This window comes from Thermomyces dupontii, assembly GCF_041956625.1.
Source record: "Thermomyces dupontii strain NRRL 2155 unplaced genomic scaffold VTN31scaffold_8, whole genome shotgun sequence".
Classification (NCBI taxonomy): domain Eukaryota; kingdom Fungi; phylum Ascomycota; class Eurotiomycetes; order Eurotiales; family Trichocomaceae; genus Thermomyces; species Thermomyces dupontii.
Window position 1 is genome coordinate 940,710 of NW_027192314.1, and position 12,489 is coordinate 953,198.

Below are 12,489 nucleotides of genomic sequence, written 5' to 3' on the forward strand. Positions count from 1 at the left end.
CACTGGACCTGTCAGACCGGCTTCTGTTCGAGGCGGTGGTTTTCATCCAGTCTTAATACTTTTACATTTAGTGTCTGCATGTGCATAATCCGCAGAGATGCCCTGAGCAGAAGAACCCGAAGCTCCCCGGCAGCGAGAATCACCCGGAGAAAAAGAACCTACAGCTATTGCCAGGAGATTACCTATACACCTTGCAAAACGTGTCATGCCCATACATCTTCTGGACGTTCGAACATTCCCTTTTCTAGGCAGAAGGCGGCACTTGCAAATGCAGTTGAAGGCAAATTTACAAACGCGACCATTGGACTGCTGGACTTTCGCCGACTATCAACGTATCTGCCAGGTTCCAGAGTCATAAACACGGGGCCTCTGATTCAACTTTCCCGTCCCGACACCACTGGTACACCGATTCGGGAGCATTGCCAACGCTTGAAGGTTCTAAAATCCAGACGCTCCAGGGAATCAACAATTGGATCCAGAGCGGCACTCCTGGACCGTTGAATCCTGACACTGGCATTGCTCCCGTATTTTCGCTCGAAGGTCTTGAGCGATCGAATCTGGACTTTCCCGAATTTTCCGAGCACCCTTGATAACTACCGAAAGATTCCATTTGTGTGCGGGGTAGCAGTGCTGTAGGCATGAGGGTCGCGCGTGGATAGGGAAAGAGCGAGCCAACGAGAATGCGGAGGAAAGAGCCCCAACAAGGGAAGGCGCAGAAGGAAGAATCGGCTCAGGCCTCAAGGAGACACTCCAGTCAATAATGCGCAATGACGGAGCAGAGGCAGTCGGAGCGTGAAACTGCCGGAGGAGGCGCAAACGGCGGGCGACTGGAGGCGTTCAGTCCCGATATCCGTACAGGCAAACGAAACCCATACAGGCGGCCAAGGAATCGTTGACGTCTGTGCAGATCAAAAAAGTCTGAAGATGTAGCGGCGAAAGGTCCGAGTCACGTAACCGCCGGAACAACACTTCGTTGGCAATCAATATACACGAGGGAGACGGTGAACGATTTCGGCAGCTCCATAGAGACAAATTTCTGCTTCGCAGAGTTACGCCATTGCAGGACAGAGAGGAGCAAACCATCGATGGAAGCAAGAGCTGTCAGCGCGCTTCTCGCCCATGTCACGTGCTGGACTCTTGGACCGCCGATTGATGCCTGAGAAATGCGGCTCTCAACCAGTCTTCTCTCCGCAGCTGAAAACCAAAATGCACACCGACTTGCTGATTGATTTGGATGAGGCTCTGATTTGGGGGATATTGTTGCTTTTTCAGCCATCGCGCCCGGAGGACTCTCTGAATTCCTGAACTGACGGTGACTGGCTGAATGCCTGCTGCCAGCGGTGCCAGCACTGCCAGCCTCCAAGCGCCTCCCAAGGACCGACCCACAGTAGTCTCCGAGTGGCAGCCGCGATGCTCCAGAGTCCAGAGAGACCTCTGGAGAGTCTCAATACGACTCGTATCGCACCACAGCCTCTCAGTCTCTGTCTTCGGGGCTGAACTATTCTGTCACATGGCGCATGTCATTTGCTCGCTGGAGCTTAAAGCTTTGGCGATGCCACTGGTCCTGTGGACTGCACTATTCATATATCGAACAGGCCAATCTGGGAGACTGACAGAAAGACAAGAGCAGTGCTGAAAACCCCTGCGCAGCGCTCTAAAACAGAACCCCTTTGAAGATAACCGAACTAGCAATGCTGAAGCCTAAGCTCCTCCGAGACTTTGCAAGATGATTTTTGACCCTGTTGTAGCCAACTCCGCTAAGGCGATCAGATCCGAAGTGCCTTGTCCCTAGTCTGAGTTTGCGAGAAGCCACACTGATTTTGGCAAATCCCGAATTCTCATCGCTCATCGCTACTTCTACTTCTTTAGTTTACACGGATTTCAGATTGGCCTGCCTTACCACTTAAGTAACGAACAATATGCCTTTGCGTTCCAGACTGAGGCTGTTCAGGAGGAAGAAAACTGTCAAAGACCATCATCGCATCTCTCCTGCCGCCTCAACGACGCCATTTCCTCAACAAGATAAATCTTCCACGACGGTAGTCGCCTCGCGGAGGCCTCCAGGGCAGGTTGTGTCTGCTCCGTCCATTCCAGATACCACTTCCTCCCCAAACCCTTCCACCCGGCAGAGCAGATCGAGATTTACGGTGCCCCGTCCCAAAGATGATCTCGATCTTTGGGCTCGAGCTTATGGAATATTCCAAGGACGAGAGCCCGAGCTGATGGGCGACTTCATCAAGCACTTGTCGTCGCTGCAAGACGACCCGGATCCTTTATCTCCCAGATCAGTCCAGTCAATCGTAACAAGACTCCTGGAGGACCGCGAGAAGAAGCAATGGCGCGTCTCTCTTCTGGGAAAGGACATAAAGATTCGAGAGCAAGCAGAGAGGCTGGTGAAGTTTCTTCTTTGGTCCGATGAGATAGTCTCTGCTGCGGTCAGCGCCCAGCCATACGCAGCATTGGCATGGTGCGGTGTTTCCCTACTGCTTCCGGTACGTTGGTCGAATAAATGTTACCTAGATTGTGTCATGCCGGCGCGCTGACCTTCCAAGCTCGTGACCAGCGGTGTCACTGTAAATGAGTCCATGTTGAAGGGCTTCAATACAATATGCGACCTCCAGATTTACTGGGAAATCGTTGAGAAGACGTATCTACAGCCCGGCCGTCGGCAAGGGTATCAAGAACTTCTGGAACCCATGGCCAATCTCTATTCGCATATCCTTGAGTACCAGGCTCGTGTGATCTGCCATCTCTCCAAAGCTCAGCTCTCGAGGGTATGGGAGAATGTGGCTGGTTGGAAGGATTGGGAGGAAAAATTAGCCGAAATCGAGGGCATGAGTGAACGCTACAGTAACTACATCTCTCCCCTCGAAGCCGAGGAGGTCCGAAAGAGCCGGGACAGGAAACTGCAGAAGATGCAGGAGTCGCAAACCATCCTGGACGAGATCAGGATGATTCTGGAAGAGAGCCGGCGAGAGACCCAGAAGCTGAGTGATGACCAAAAGCAGAGGGATCTTCTACAAGATCTGGCGTTCGGTTATGAGAGTTACAAGGACTTCAATCCGCCCCGGGTGCAGGGAACATGCGAATGGTTTCTCAAGGACGACAGATTCCTCGAATGGAGGAGTAGCGACTCCGGTCTCCTCTGGGTCTCTGCCGGCCCTGGCTGCGGCAAGTCAGTCTTGTCGCGGACGTTAATCGACGAACGCCGCCTGACCACGAATGTCGCGACGTCCGCGGTCTGCTACCACTTTTTCAAGGACGGAGATGAAGACCGCATGTACGCGACCAATGCTTTGTGTGCGATACTCCACCAGCTTTTTACGCAGGCGCCTACGAGTGGCTTGATCCGACATGCACTGCCCAGTCACAAGAACTATGGCAAGAGTCTTGCAGAGAATTTTCCAGAGCTGTGGCGGATCCTCGTGATGTGTGTCCAGTCCCCGGACGCTGGCGAAATTGTCTGCGTGCTCGATGCGTTGGATGAATGCCATCACGACGGTAGGCAGCAGCTCATCAGCAAGCTCAGGGAGTTTTATCGGCAGCATTCGCGGACATCTGGTCCGCGGCCAAGGCTGAAGTTCCTGATCACCAGTCGCCCGTACGATGACCTGGTGGCGTCTTTCAAGAGATTTTCCGACATCGTCGGGTATATTCGTTTTGACGGTGACGACAAAGCTGCTCAGATCCGCAATGAAATCAATCTAGTCATTGACGCCAAGGTGGACGAGATTGCGCGCGATTTCAGGGAGGCCGATCGTCGAAAGATTGCAGGACAGTTGAAGAATATGGAACATCGCACTTACCTTTGGCTGAACCTGACCTTTGGCATCATCGAACAGAGCCCGAGTGAGTACGGCAGACGGTCGGACGTGGAGGCCCTTCTTTCCGACTTGCCTTCCGAGGTATCAGGAGCATACGAAAAGATTCTGGAGAAAAGCAAAAACCAGCTCCATACCGAGATTCTTCTCGAGATCGTTCTGGCTGCGGCACGTCCATTGACCCTTGATGAAGCAAATGCGGCTTTGACGCTGGCGTTGGAGAAAGGGCGGTTTGACTCCTATACGGCCTTGGAGTCCAATATGTGGCCGAGGGAAAGTTTCGCAGTCACAGTGAGAAACCTCTGTGGCCTCTTCATCAGCGTCTATGAATCGCGGTTGTCATTTATTCACCAAACAGCGAGGGAGTTCCTCCTTCACCCGGAACGAAAGGGTAAATGGCAAGGCCGGTTGAACTACACCAGGTCACACGGCAGGCTATCGTTGGTCTGTTTGGAGTACCTGTCCTATCTGGATGCCCAGAAACCAGCCTCGGAGATCAGGGCAAGATATCCGCTGGCGCAGTACTCTGCAGAGTACTGGATGGACCATGCCCAGCTCGCGGAAACCGAGCGGAAAGTGCAGGAAAGCATCCTGGAGTTCTTTCTCTGCCGAGAAGAAGCGTACAGAGTTTGGGGCAATCTTTTTGACCCCGACCATCCATGGAATGAGAATCCGCGGGAAGGGAGACCGATGCCAGCTCCGATATATTACGCATCAGTGATCGGTCTCGAGCGAACCGTCGAACTACTCTTAAGAGGAGGCGTCGATGCCAATTCAGAAGGCGGACACTATGGTTATGCACTCCAGGCTGCGTCTGCTGGTGGCCGGAAAAAGATCGTGCAGCTATTGCTGCAGGGAGGCGCCGATGTCGATGCACAAGGTGGTTACTATGGCAATGCTCTCCAAGCCGCCTCACATGCAGGGCACGAGGAAATCGTGCAGCAGCTGCTGAAGGCGGGCGCTGATGTCAATGCACAAGGCGGAGACTATGGCAATGCTCTTCATGCGGCTTCCATTGTGGGCCACGAGGGAATAGTGCGGCTACTATTGCAGGCGGGCGCTGATGTCAACTTGCGGGGTGGCTATCATTATGGCACTCCCCTTCAAGCTGCCAGCCATGGGGGCCATAGGAAGATTGTGAAGATGCTACTGGAAAAAGGCGCCGATGTCAATGCACAAGGCGGCCTTTACAGCAGCGCTCTTCAGGCTGCGTGTTATGGCGGAGACAAGGAGATGGTGCAGCTGTTGTTGGAGCGAGGTGCTGATGTCAATGCTCAAGAAGGCTTCCACGGCACTGCGCTCCAGGTTGCTTCTTCTGCGGGCCACAAGGAGATTGTGCAGCTATTGTTGTCAAGAGGCGCTCGAGTCAACGCACAAGGCGGCCACCTGGACAACGCTCTGCAAGCGGCGTCCTTTGGCAGCCACAAGGCAGTCGTGAAGTTGCTGTTGGAGAGAGGGGCAGATGTCAATGCACAAGGCGGCAAATACGGTCATGCCCCTCAAGCTGCTTGTTATCAAGGGCACCGGGAAGTCGTGCATGCTGGACTTTCGCCGACTATCAACGTATCTGCCAGGTTCCAGAGTCATAAACACGGGGCCTCTGATTCAACTTTCCCGTCCCGACACCACTGGTACACCGATTCGGGAGCATTGCCAACGCTTGAAGGTTCTAAAATCCAGACGCTCCAGGGAATCAACAATTGGATCCAGAGCGGCACTCCTGGACCGTTGAATCCTGACACTGGCATTGCTCCCGTATTTTCGCTCGAAGGTCTTGAGCGATCGAATCTGGACTTTCCCGAATTTTCCGAGCACCCTTGATAACTACCGAAAGATTCCATTTGTGTGCGGGGTAGCAGTGCTGTAGGCATGAGGGTCGCGCGTGGATAGGGAAAGAGCGAGCCAACGAGAATGCGGAGGAAAGAGCCCCAACAAGGGAAGGCGCAGAAGGAAGAATCGGCTCAGGCCTCAAGGAGACACTCCAGTCAATAATGCGCAATGACGGAGCAGAGGCAGTCGGAGCGTGAAACTGCCGGAGGAGGCGCAAACGGCGGGCGACTGGAGGCGTTCAGTCCCGATATCCGTACAGGCAAACGAAACCCATACAGGCGGCCAAGGAATCGTTGACGTCTGTGCAGATCAAAAAAGTCTGAAGATGTAGCGGCGAAAGGTCCGAGTCACGTAACCGCCGGAACAACACTTCGTTGGCAATCAATATACACGAGGGAGACGGTGAACGATTTCGGCAGCTCCATAGAGACAAATTTCTGCTTCGCAGAGTTACGCCATTGCAGGACAGAGAGGAGCAAACCATCGATGGAAGCAAGAGCTGTCAGCGCGCTTCTCGCCCATGTCACGTGCTGGACTCTTGGACCGCCGATTGATGCCTGAGAAATGCGGCTCTCAACCAGTCTTCTCTCCGCAGCTGAAAACCAAAATGCACACCGACTTGCTGATTGATTTGGATGAGGCTCTGATTTGGGGGATATTGTTGCTTTTTCAGCCATCGCGCCCGGAGGACTCTCTGAATTCCTGAACATGAGGATGAAATAGATGAATACGATGACGATGACTCGGACCTTCACCCCAGCGACTCGGAGCAACACGACAGCGACGACCATCCAACCGAAGACGAGGACGACAGCGAAGGGAACCGATTAGACGCTTATCTCAAATACGTCGATAAAAAGGCCTCCAGGGAAGCGGAGACACAGCTACGGCAGTCCCTTTCATGCCCACTGATCGATGCGCTCCCGGCGTTGGAAAGCCCGCAGGAGGAAGAAGATCCGGCACGCCCGCCACCGCGACAACCACCATTGCCCACCAAGACGTTCGCAGACCTCTATGACTGGCGTGATCAGACGCCGTATGAGAGTCTCTGGGAGACGAGAAGGAAGCGTCGACGGAGCGAGGCGGAGTTGAGTGATCACAACGACGGTTGAGATTCCGTCGATAGTCTGTACGATACTGGATTGTTTCTCAACAATTTGTTGCCAAGCGGTGCCTTTGGCACTGCCCTCCTGGCGGCGTCCTATGGGGGCCATGAGAAAGTTGTGCGGCTGTTGCTCTCCAAAGGCGCCAATGTCAATGCCCAGGGCGGTTATTACGGCACAGCCCTCCAGGCTGCTTCTCTCCAGGGCCACAAAGCGGTCGTGCAGCTTCTGTTGAAGACCGGCGCGGATGTCAATGCACGGGGCGGCGACTTTGGCACCGCTCTCCAGGCGGCTTCTTACGGAGGCAACCGGGATGTCGTGCAACTCTTGTTGGAGAACGGCGCCGACATCAACTCCCGAGGTGGGGACTACGGCACCGCCCTCCAGGCGGCCTGCTTCGGGGCCCACGAGGAGGTCGCCCAGCTTCTCCTGGACAACGGCGCGGATGTCAACGCCCAGGGTGGCGATTTCGGTAACCCGCTCCAGGGTGCTGCTTATGGCGGCAGCCAGGAGATTGTGCAGTTGTTGCTGGAGAAAGGTGCGGATGTTAATGCGCAGGGTGGTCATCATGGGAATGCCCTTCATGCGGCTGCTGTGAGGGGCCATGAGGAGATACGCCAGTTGTTGTTGGATCATGGTGCGAGGGAAGTTGGGAAGTGAAGTGATTGTACAGTACCTAGCTACCCAAGTCTGCTTGTATTATTACCTCTTTGAGTTTTTGTGTCATCATAGAATGTTCGAACATACTTTTGACTTTCGGGATCGGAACCTTGATCCCATCGGGCCGATAAGATGGATTTCGATTCGGCATGGCCCCATTGGAATCCGAGTGGGCACTTCCGGCTTGGCTGCCTTGGCATATCCGGCTTGCCGATACGTATGCGATGTCTTGACCAGTCGATTAGCTCAAGATACTAATTAATACCTCATGGCAAGTTTTGTATCTGAATACTGTACACTATCCTACAACTGAACAGCATTCGCATTCAGCGGCCCAACCTTTACATCCTCCCTTGTGCGCAACTCCTCAAACTTCTCCCGCTCCATCGCCTCCCTTCGCAGCCGCTTATGCTCGTTCTCAAACCGCCGCTTGGTGCCGAACCGTAATTTCGTAATGATATCGTTGGCTTGCCCGCGCGTGAGCTCGCCCTCCTTGATCTCCTGCGGCCGCAGCTTGCGCTTGTTGAGCAGTTGCAGCTGCGCCGGGGTGGCCGGTGCCCGGCGCCATGCCTGCCAGAGGCCCACGGCTCGCTCGCCAAAATGCCGGCTCGCAAACGTGTCAGCGGCGCGCACCGCGTGTTCGAGATCGGGGGCGCGGGCGATGACGCGGGGCCGGGTCCGGAAGGACCGGTCACCGTCTTGCTCTTCGATGGTATGCACGGACCGGACGATGAAGAGTTGCTCGGTGGCGTCGCGCTCGATCGTGATCCAGCCTGCTTTGCCCGCAAGGACGTATCGATGGTCGTCGACTCGGACCCAGGCGTAGCGGCTGATGGAGCGGATGTGTTGGTCGGACCGAGAGTCCATGAGTAGATCGAAGATGCTGTCGTACTTGGTGAAGGTCAGCGAGATCGAGTCCTCCTCAACGGCAGCTGACGCATCGCTGGAGGATTCCGGTGCAGCCGGCGGTGGGTTGTCGCGCCTCGCTTCGAGGTCCTGGACTCGGGCTTTGGTGAGAGCTTCGTCCGGGTCGAGCCCAAACAGCGTCGGCGTCGAAATGACCCCCGTTCGCAAGGTCGCTACCATGTCAATGATGTGGCAGTCCTTTTTACCAGGATACAATCGCAAACCACGACCAATCATCTGAATCAATAGACTCTTCGATCTCGTCGGGCGCGCGAGAACCACGCAGTCAACGTTCGGGATGTCAGTGCCCTCAGTGAATAACCCGCAATTCAGCAGAACGGGGTATTCGCGATTCTTGAAGGCTTGAAGCTGTTCATTCCGGACTTGGGCCGGCGTGGATGCTGTGATGTACCGAGCATCGATGCCGTGCTGGCGAAACGTCTCGGTCAGTGATCGAACGTGCGCAGTGTCGACGCAAAAGACCAAGGTGGACTTTCGATCACTTGCATTCGCCAGCCATGCGCGGACTGTGATATTGTTCGATGTTGGCGTATTGACGGCCTTGGACAGCTGGCCGATGGCAAAGTCTCCGTAGCGATCCTTGCGAACTTTGTCAAGGTTCGCATGCGACTTGACTGTCGTAAACACCGCATCGGCGAGCCATCGCTCTTCGATCATGTCCACGTAGTCTTTGTGGTACACAATATGATCAATAGCAGCACCCAACCTAAGCCCATCGAGCCGGAAAAAAGTCGCAGAGACTCCCACAAGAGCGGGAGAGTCATTCGACGGTGCATCTAGGCCAAAGTGCGCCATCGTCTCGCGGTAAGAGGGCGACACAATGTGATGCGCTTCGTCGACAAGAACCAGCTTGAAACGACTTGGGTCAAACTTCTTAATGCGATCCTTGGATAGCAAGCTCCTGATGGATGCAACTGTGATGTCGGCACCTCCAGAGGCTTTGTTGTTCCCCATCTCAATCTCAACGGTCTTGTTCGGGTATGCGAGACGGCAGTGATACGCGGCCTGTTCAACAAGTTCCTTGCGGTGAACGATGATGATGGTTTGATCGGCCGTGCCATTTCGAGGTGGGATTCGACCGATCAATTGCGTAAAAATAACCTGCCATCGTCAGTCGCCATGTCAATCGCTGGGTCGTCATCCTGTCAGAGGTTCGAAGCATTCATACCGTCTTACCCGACCCGGTAGCCAGAGAAACCCCTAGACGCTTGTTGCCTTTCTTGAGATGCTCAAGAATCGATGCTATGCATTCTTCCTGATATCGTCGAAGCTGGACTCCCGTCGAACTATTCGGGCCAGACAATGGCGGGCTTGTTGACTGGTAGCGGCGAAGCACCGCGGGTACGATAACGGACTGGCGGAAGCCATTGCTCATTCGAAAGCCTCGCGAGACGAGTCGCAAGCTGCATCTTCCCAGGAGATGTGCCATAGACTGAGATCATCACTGCGACAGAGGCGAACGCGGGAAGCTTTGTAGGCAGTTTTTGTCTTGTTGACAAACAATGCAAACAGCCTCCGTTTCCTTTTTCGTCAGCATCCATCTATTCTTCTACCCGAGTACAGTACAATCTGTGAGCGTGTTCTCTCGATGATGATCATGCTGTTGCCTCATGTGCAGTCCTTGATATGGAGCCAGGGCTAATTTTTATGAGGCACAGGGCTTAACAGGCCTCAACTCTGTGTTTAATCGCGGCCAAGGCGGGCCGTGCATCCAAATTTTATATCTCGAATTTGATCCAAGTAGTCCACCCTACATTTTATGGATCAAATTTCCAATGAAGAAAAATCATGGACCATGTGCCTCAAGACAACGACTATGGCGAGGCGAACCGGCAGGATGCACCACGACCAACACAGCCGCAGCAGCAAAGCCGGAAGTTCAACGAGACGAATGTATGGGCTACCAGACCCATAACAACGTTGGAGACCCGGAGGCGATACCTCCGCCATGAAGGCGTACGACAGGAGGTAGTGAACACCTACGCAGGTTTGCTCCGGGAGATGCTGAATGAGCTGCTGGTTGTGCCTGCCAACCCCAAGGACACAAAAAAAGGCAAACGCCGGTATGGCGCCGTTGTTTGGACTTCTGTAGAGAGGGACGCCTTTTTTCGACTACTCTCCCGCAAGGGACGGAGCCGCATTGACGAGATTGCTAAGGCGATTCCTTCTAAGTCGGTGCTGGAGGTCCAAGAGTATGCTCGTATGCTGCACGAGTCTCTGCGGCGGAGACAACGCAATCTCCTGGAGGCAGAGCGGATTTCGCGGCTAGGTCGTTTCAGAAAGCATCGGATTGAGGAGACTGAGGAACTCCTCGATGTCTCATACGCGGACCTTCCAGCTGCTGTCGAGGTGAGTCGGGACCTCGAGTTGGCTCTCGATCATTTCGCGGAATCCTTACTCCTCACGGAGCGGCACAACCTTGATAAAGAGGGGATGAAGGAGAATGGGAAAGAATTCTGGAACATTGACAGAGCTGCCGCGGAGAAAATAGAACTCTGGCTATCGAAAGCGGACGCTTCTGATAAATCCGATGATGAATCTAATGACGCGGAAGAGGGCATGGATATTGATGCCTCTCAGGAATCAGAGTCTGATTCGGAGGGTGAGGATGTGGAAGCCGATCACGGCGAGCAAGCCGACCAAGCTGAGATCACCATCACGCAGTCCAGCATTTTCCTCACTGCCAAGCTTCTCAATATCAGGGAGTGGATAGAATTGTCGGAGCGGATCTTCATGAACTTTGGTGGATCGCGAGCAGAAGACAATTGGAGAAACCTGCGTCTGAAAGACGAATCGCCCGGACTGACAGCGGATGCATTCGCCGAATTCTACACAATCACCGTTAATCTCACTCGGCGCATCGTCCGGGCGATTATCATGCGGAAAATGTCTCAGCTGTCAGATTTCTACTACGGAGAGCTGGGCCAGAGCGAGGGCGCGCAGAAAACGGAGAAACCGGGTGCGAGCGACGATCAATTTGACGACAACAACGACAATGGCAGACAGGCAAGGCAGGGGAGAGAGGAGGATTCTGGATACTTCATAACCCCCGGCGACGTGCTGGCCACGGTGAGCGCTCTCGGCTTGAACAGAGATCCGGAGTACTACGTCGGCCTTGCACGTCGATTCGAGCTCGACGTTATCGATGAGCGGGTCAACGCCCGGCCCAAAAACCGCGTTATGGACTACGATGAAGTCGAGGCTCTCCTGTCGGGCCGGTCCAACTTGCCGCCGGCGCGTAACCGCAACCCAAATCCCGACCCAAGCAATAATGCGGGCAAGGCGGTCGAGACGGCATCATCCAAAGGAAGCGAGAGCCAAGTGGCGGAGGATAATACCAATCTGGACGACGACGACGAAGACGACGACGCAAGTGATCCCCCCTATGTGGAGGAAGATGATGAGGATGAAATAGATGAATACGATGACGATGACTCGGACCTTCACCCCAGCGACTCGGAGCAACACGACAGCGACGACCATCCAACCGAAGACGAGGACGACAGCGAAGGGAACCGATTAGACGCTTATCTCAAATACGTCGATAAAAAGGCCTCCAGGGAAGCGGAGACACAGCTACGGCAGTCCCTTTCATGCCCACTGATCGATGCGCTCCCGGCGTTGGAAAGCCCGCAGGAGGAAGAAGATCCGGCACGCCCGCCACCGCGACAACCACCATTGCCCACCAAGACGTTCGCAGACCTCTATGACTGGCGTGATCAGACGCCGTATGAGAGTCTCTGGGAGACGAGAAGGAAGCGTCGACGGAGCGAGGCGGAGTTGAGTGATCACAACGACGGTTGAGATTCCGTCGATAGTCTGTACGATACTGGATTGTTTCTCAACAATTTGTTGGTGTGTATATATACATCTAGGTCTCCCATCACTGATGTGCAATAAGATGATACTCATCGACTTTTATTTTCTTCATCGATTCACGATAACTATCAAAGAATCAATTCATCGTAGCTTACAAATCGAGAAACAAAACACTCATCCAACTCCGACAGTTTGCGCCTCGCCCAGTAATAGACCAGTCCGACATGACCATCTTTCTCTAACAGAAAGCGTTTCGAGCCGCCTTCGTCCTCCTTGCAGGCATACATTGGTATTTGTACAAATTTGGAAAACATGAGAAAAGTGAAAAC

The 12,489-nt window shown here is 54.1% G+C and overlaps 2 protein-coding genes across 2 annotated transcripts; one reads left to right on the plus strand and one right to left on the minus strand.

Annotated features, from left to right (window-relative positions):
• Window positions 1–7,717: 7,717 nt before the first annotated feature.
• Window positions 7,718–9,716, minus strand: VTN31DRAFT_7142 (uncharacterized protein; the record flags this gene model as incomplete). Its single annotated transcript, XM_069407831.1, has 2 exons — window positions 7,718–9,442; window positions 9,510–9,716. 2 exons carry the CDS (start codon window positions 9,714–9,716, stop codon window positions 7,718–7,720), a joined length of 1,932 nt encoding a protein of 643 aa, XP_069258445.1.
• Window positions 9,717–10,129: 413 nt separating this feature from the next.
• On the plus strand, window positions 10,130–12,145 carry VTN31DRAFT_7143 (uncharacterized protein; the record flags this gene model as incomplete). Its single annotated transcript, XM_069407832.1, has 1 exon — window positions 10,130–12,145. The coding sequence occupies one exon, from the start codon at window positions 10,130–10,132 to the stop codon at window positions 12,143–12,145; it is 2,016 nt and encodes a 671-aa protein (XP_069258446.1).
• Between the last annotated feature and the right edge of the window lie 344 nt (window positions 12,146–12,489).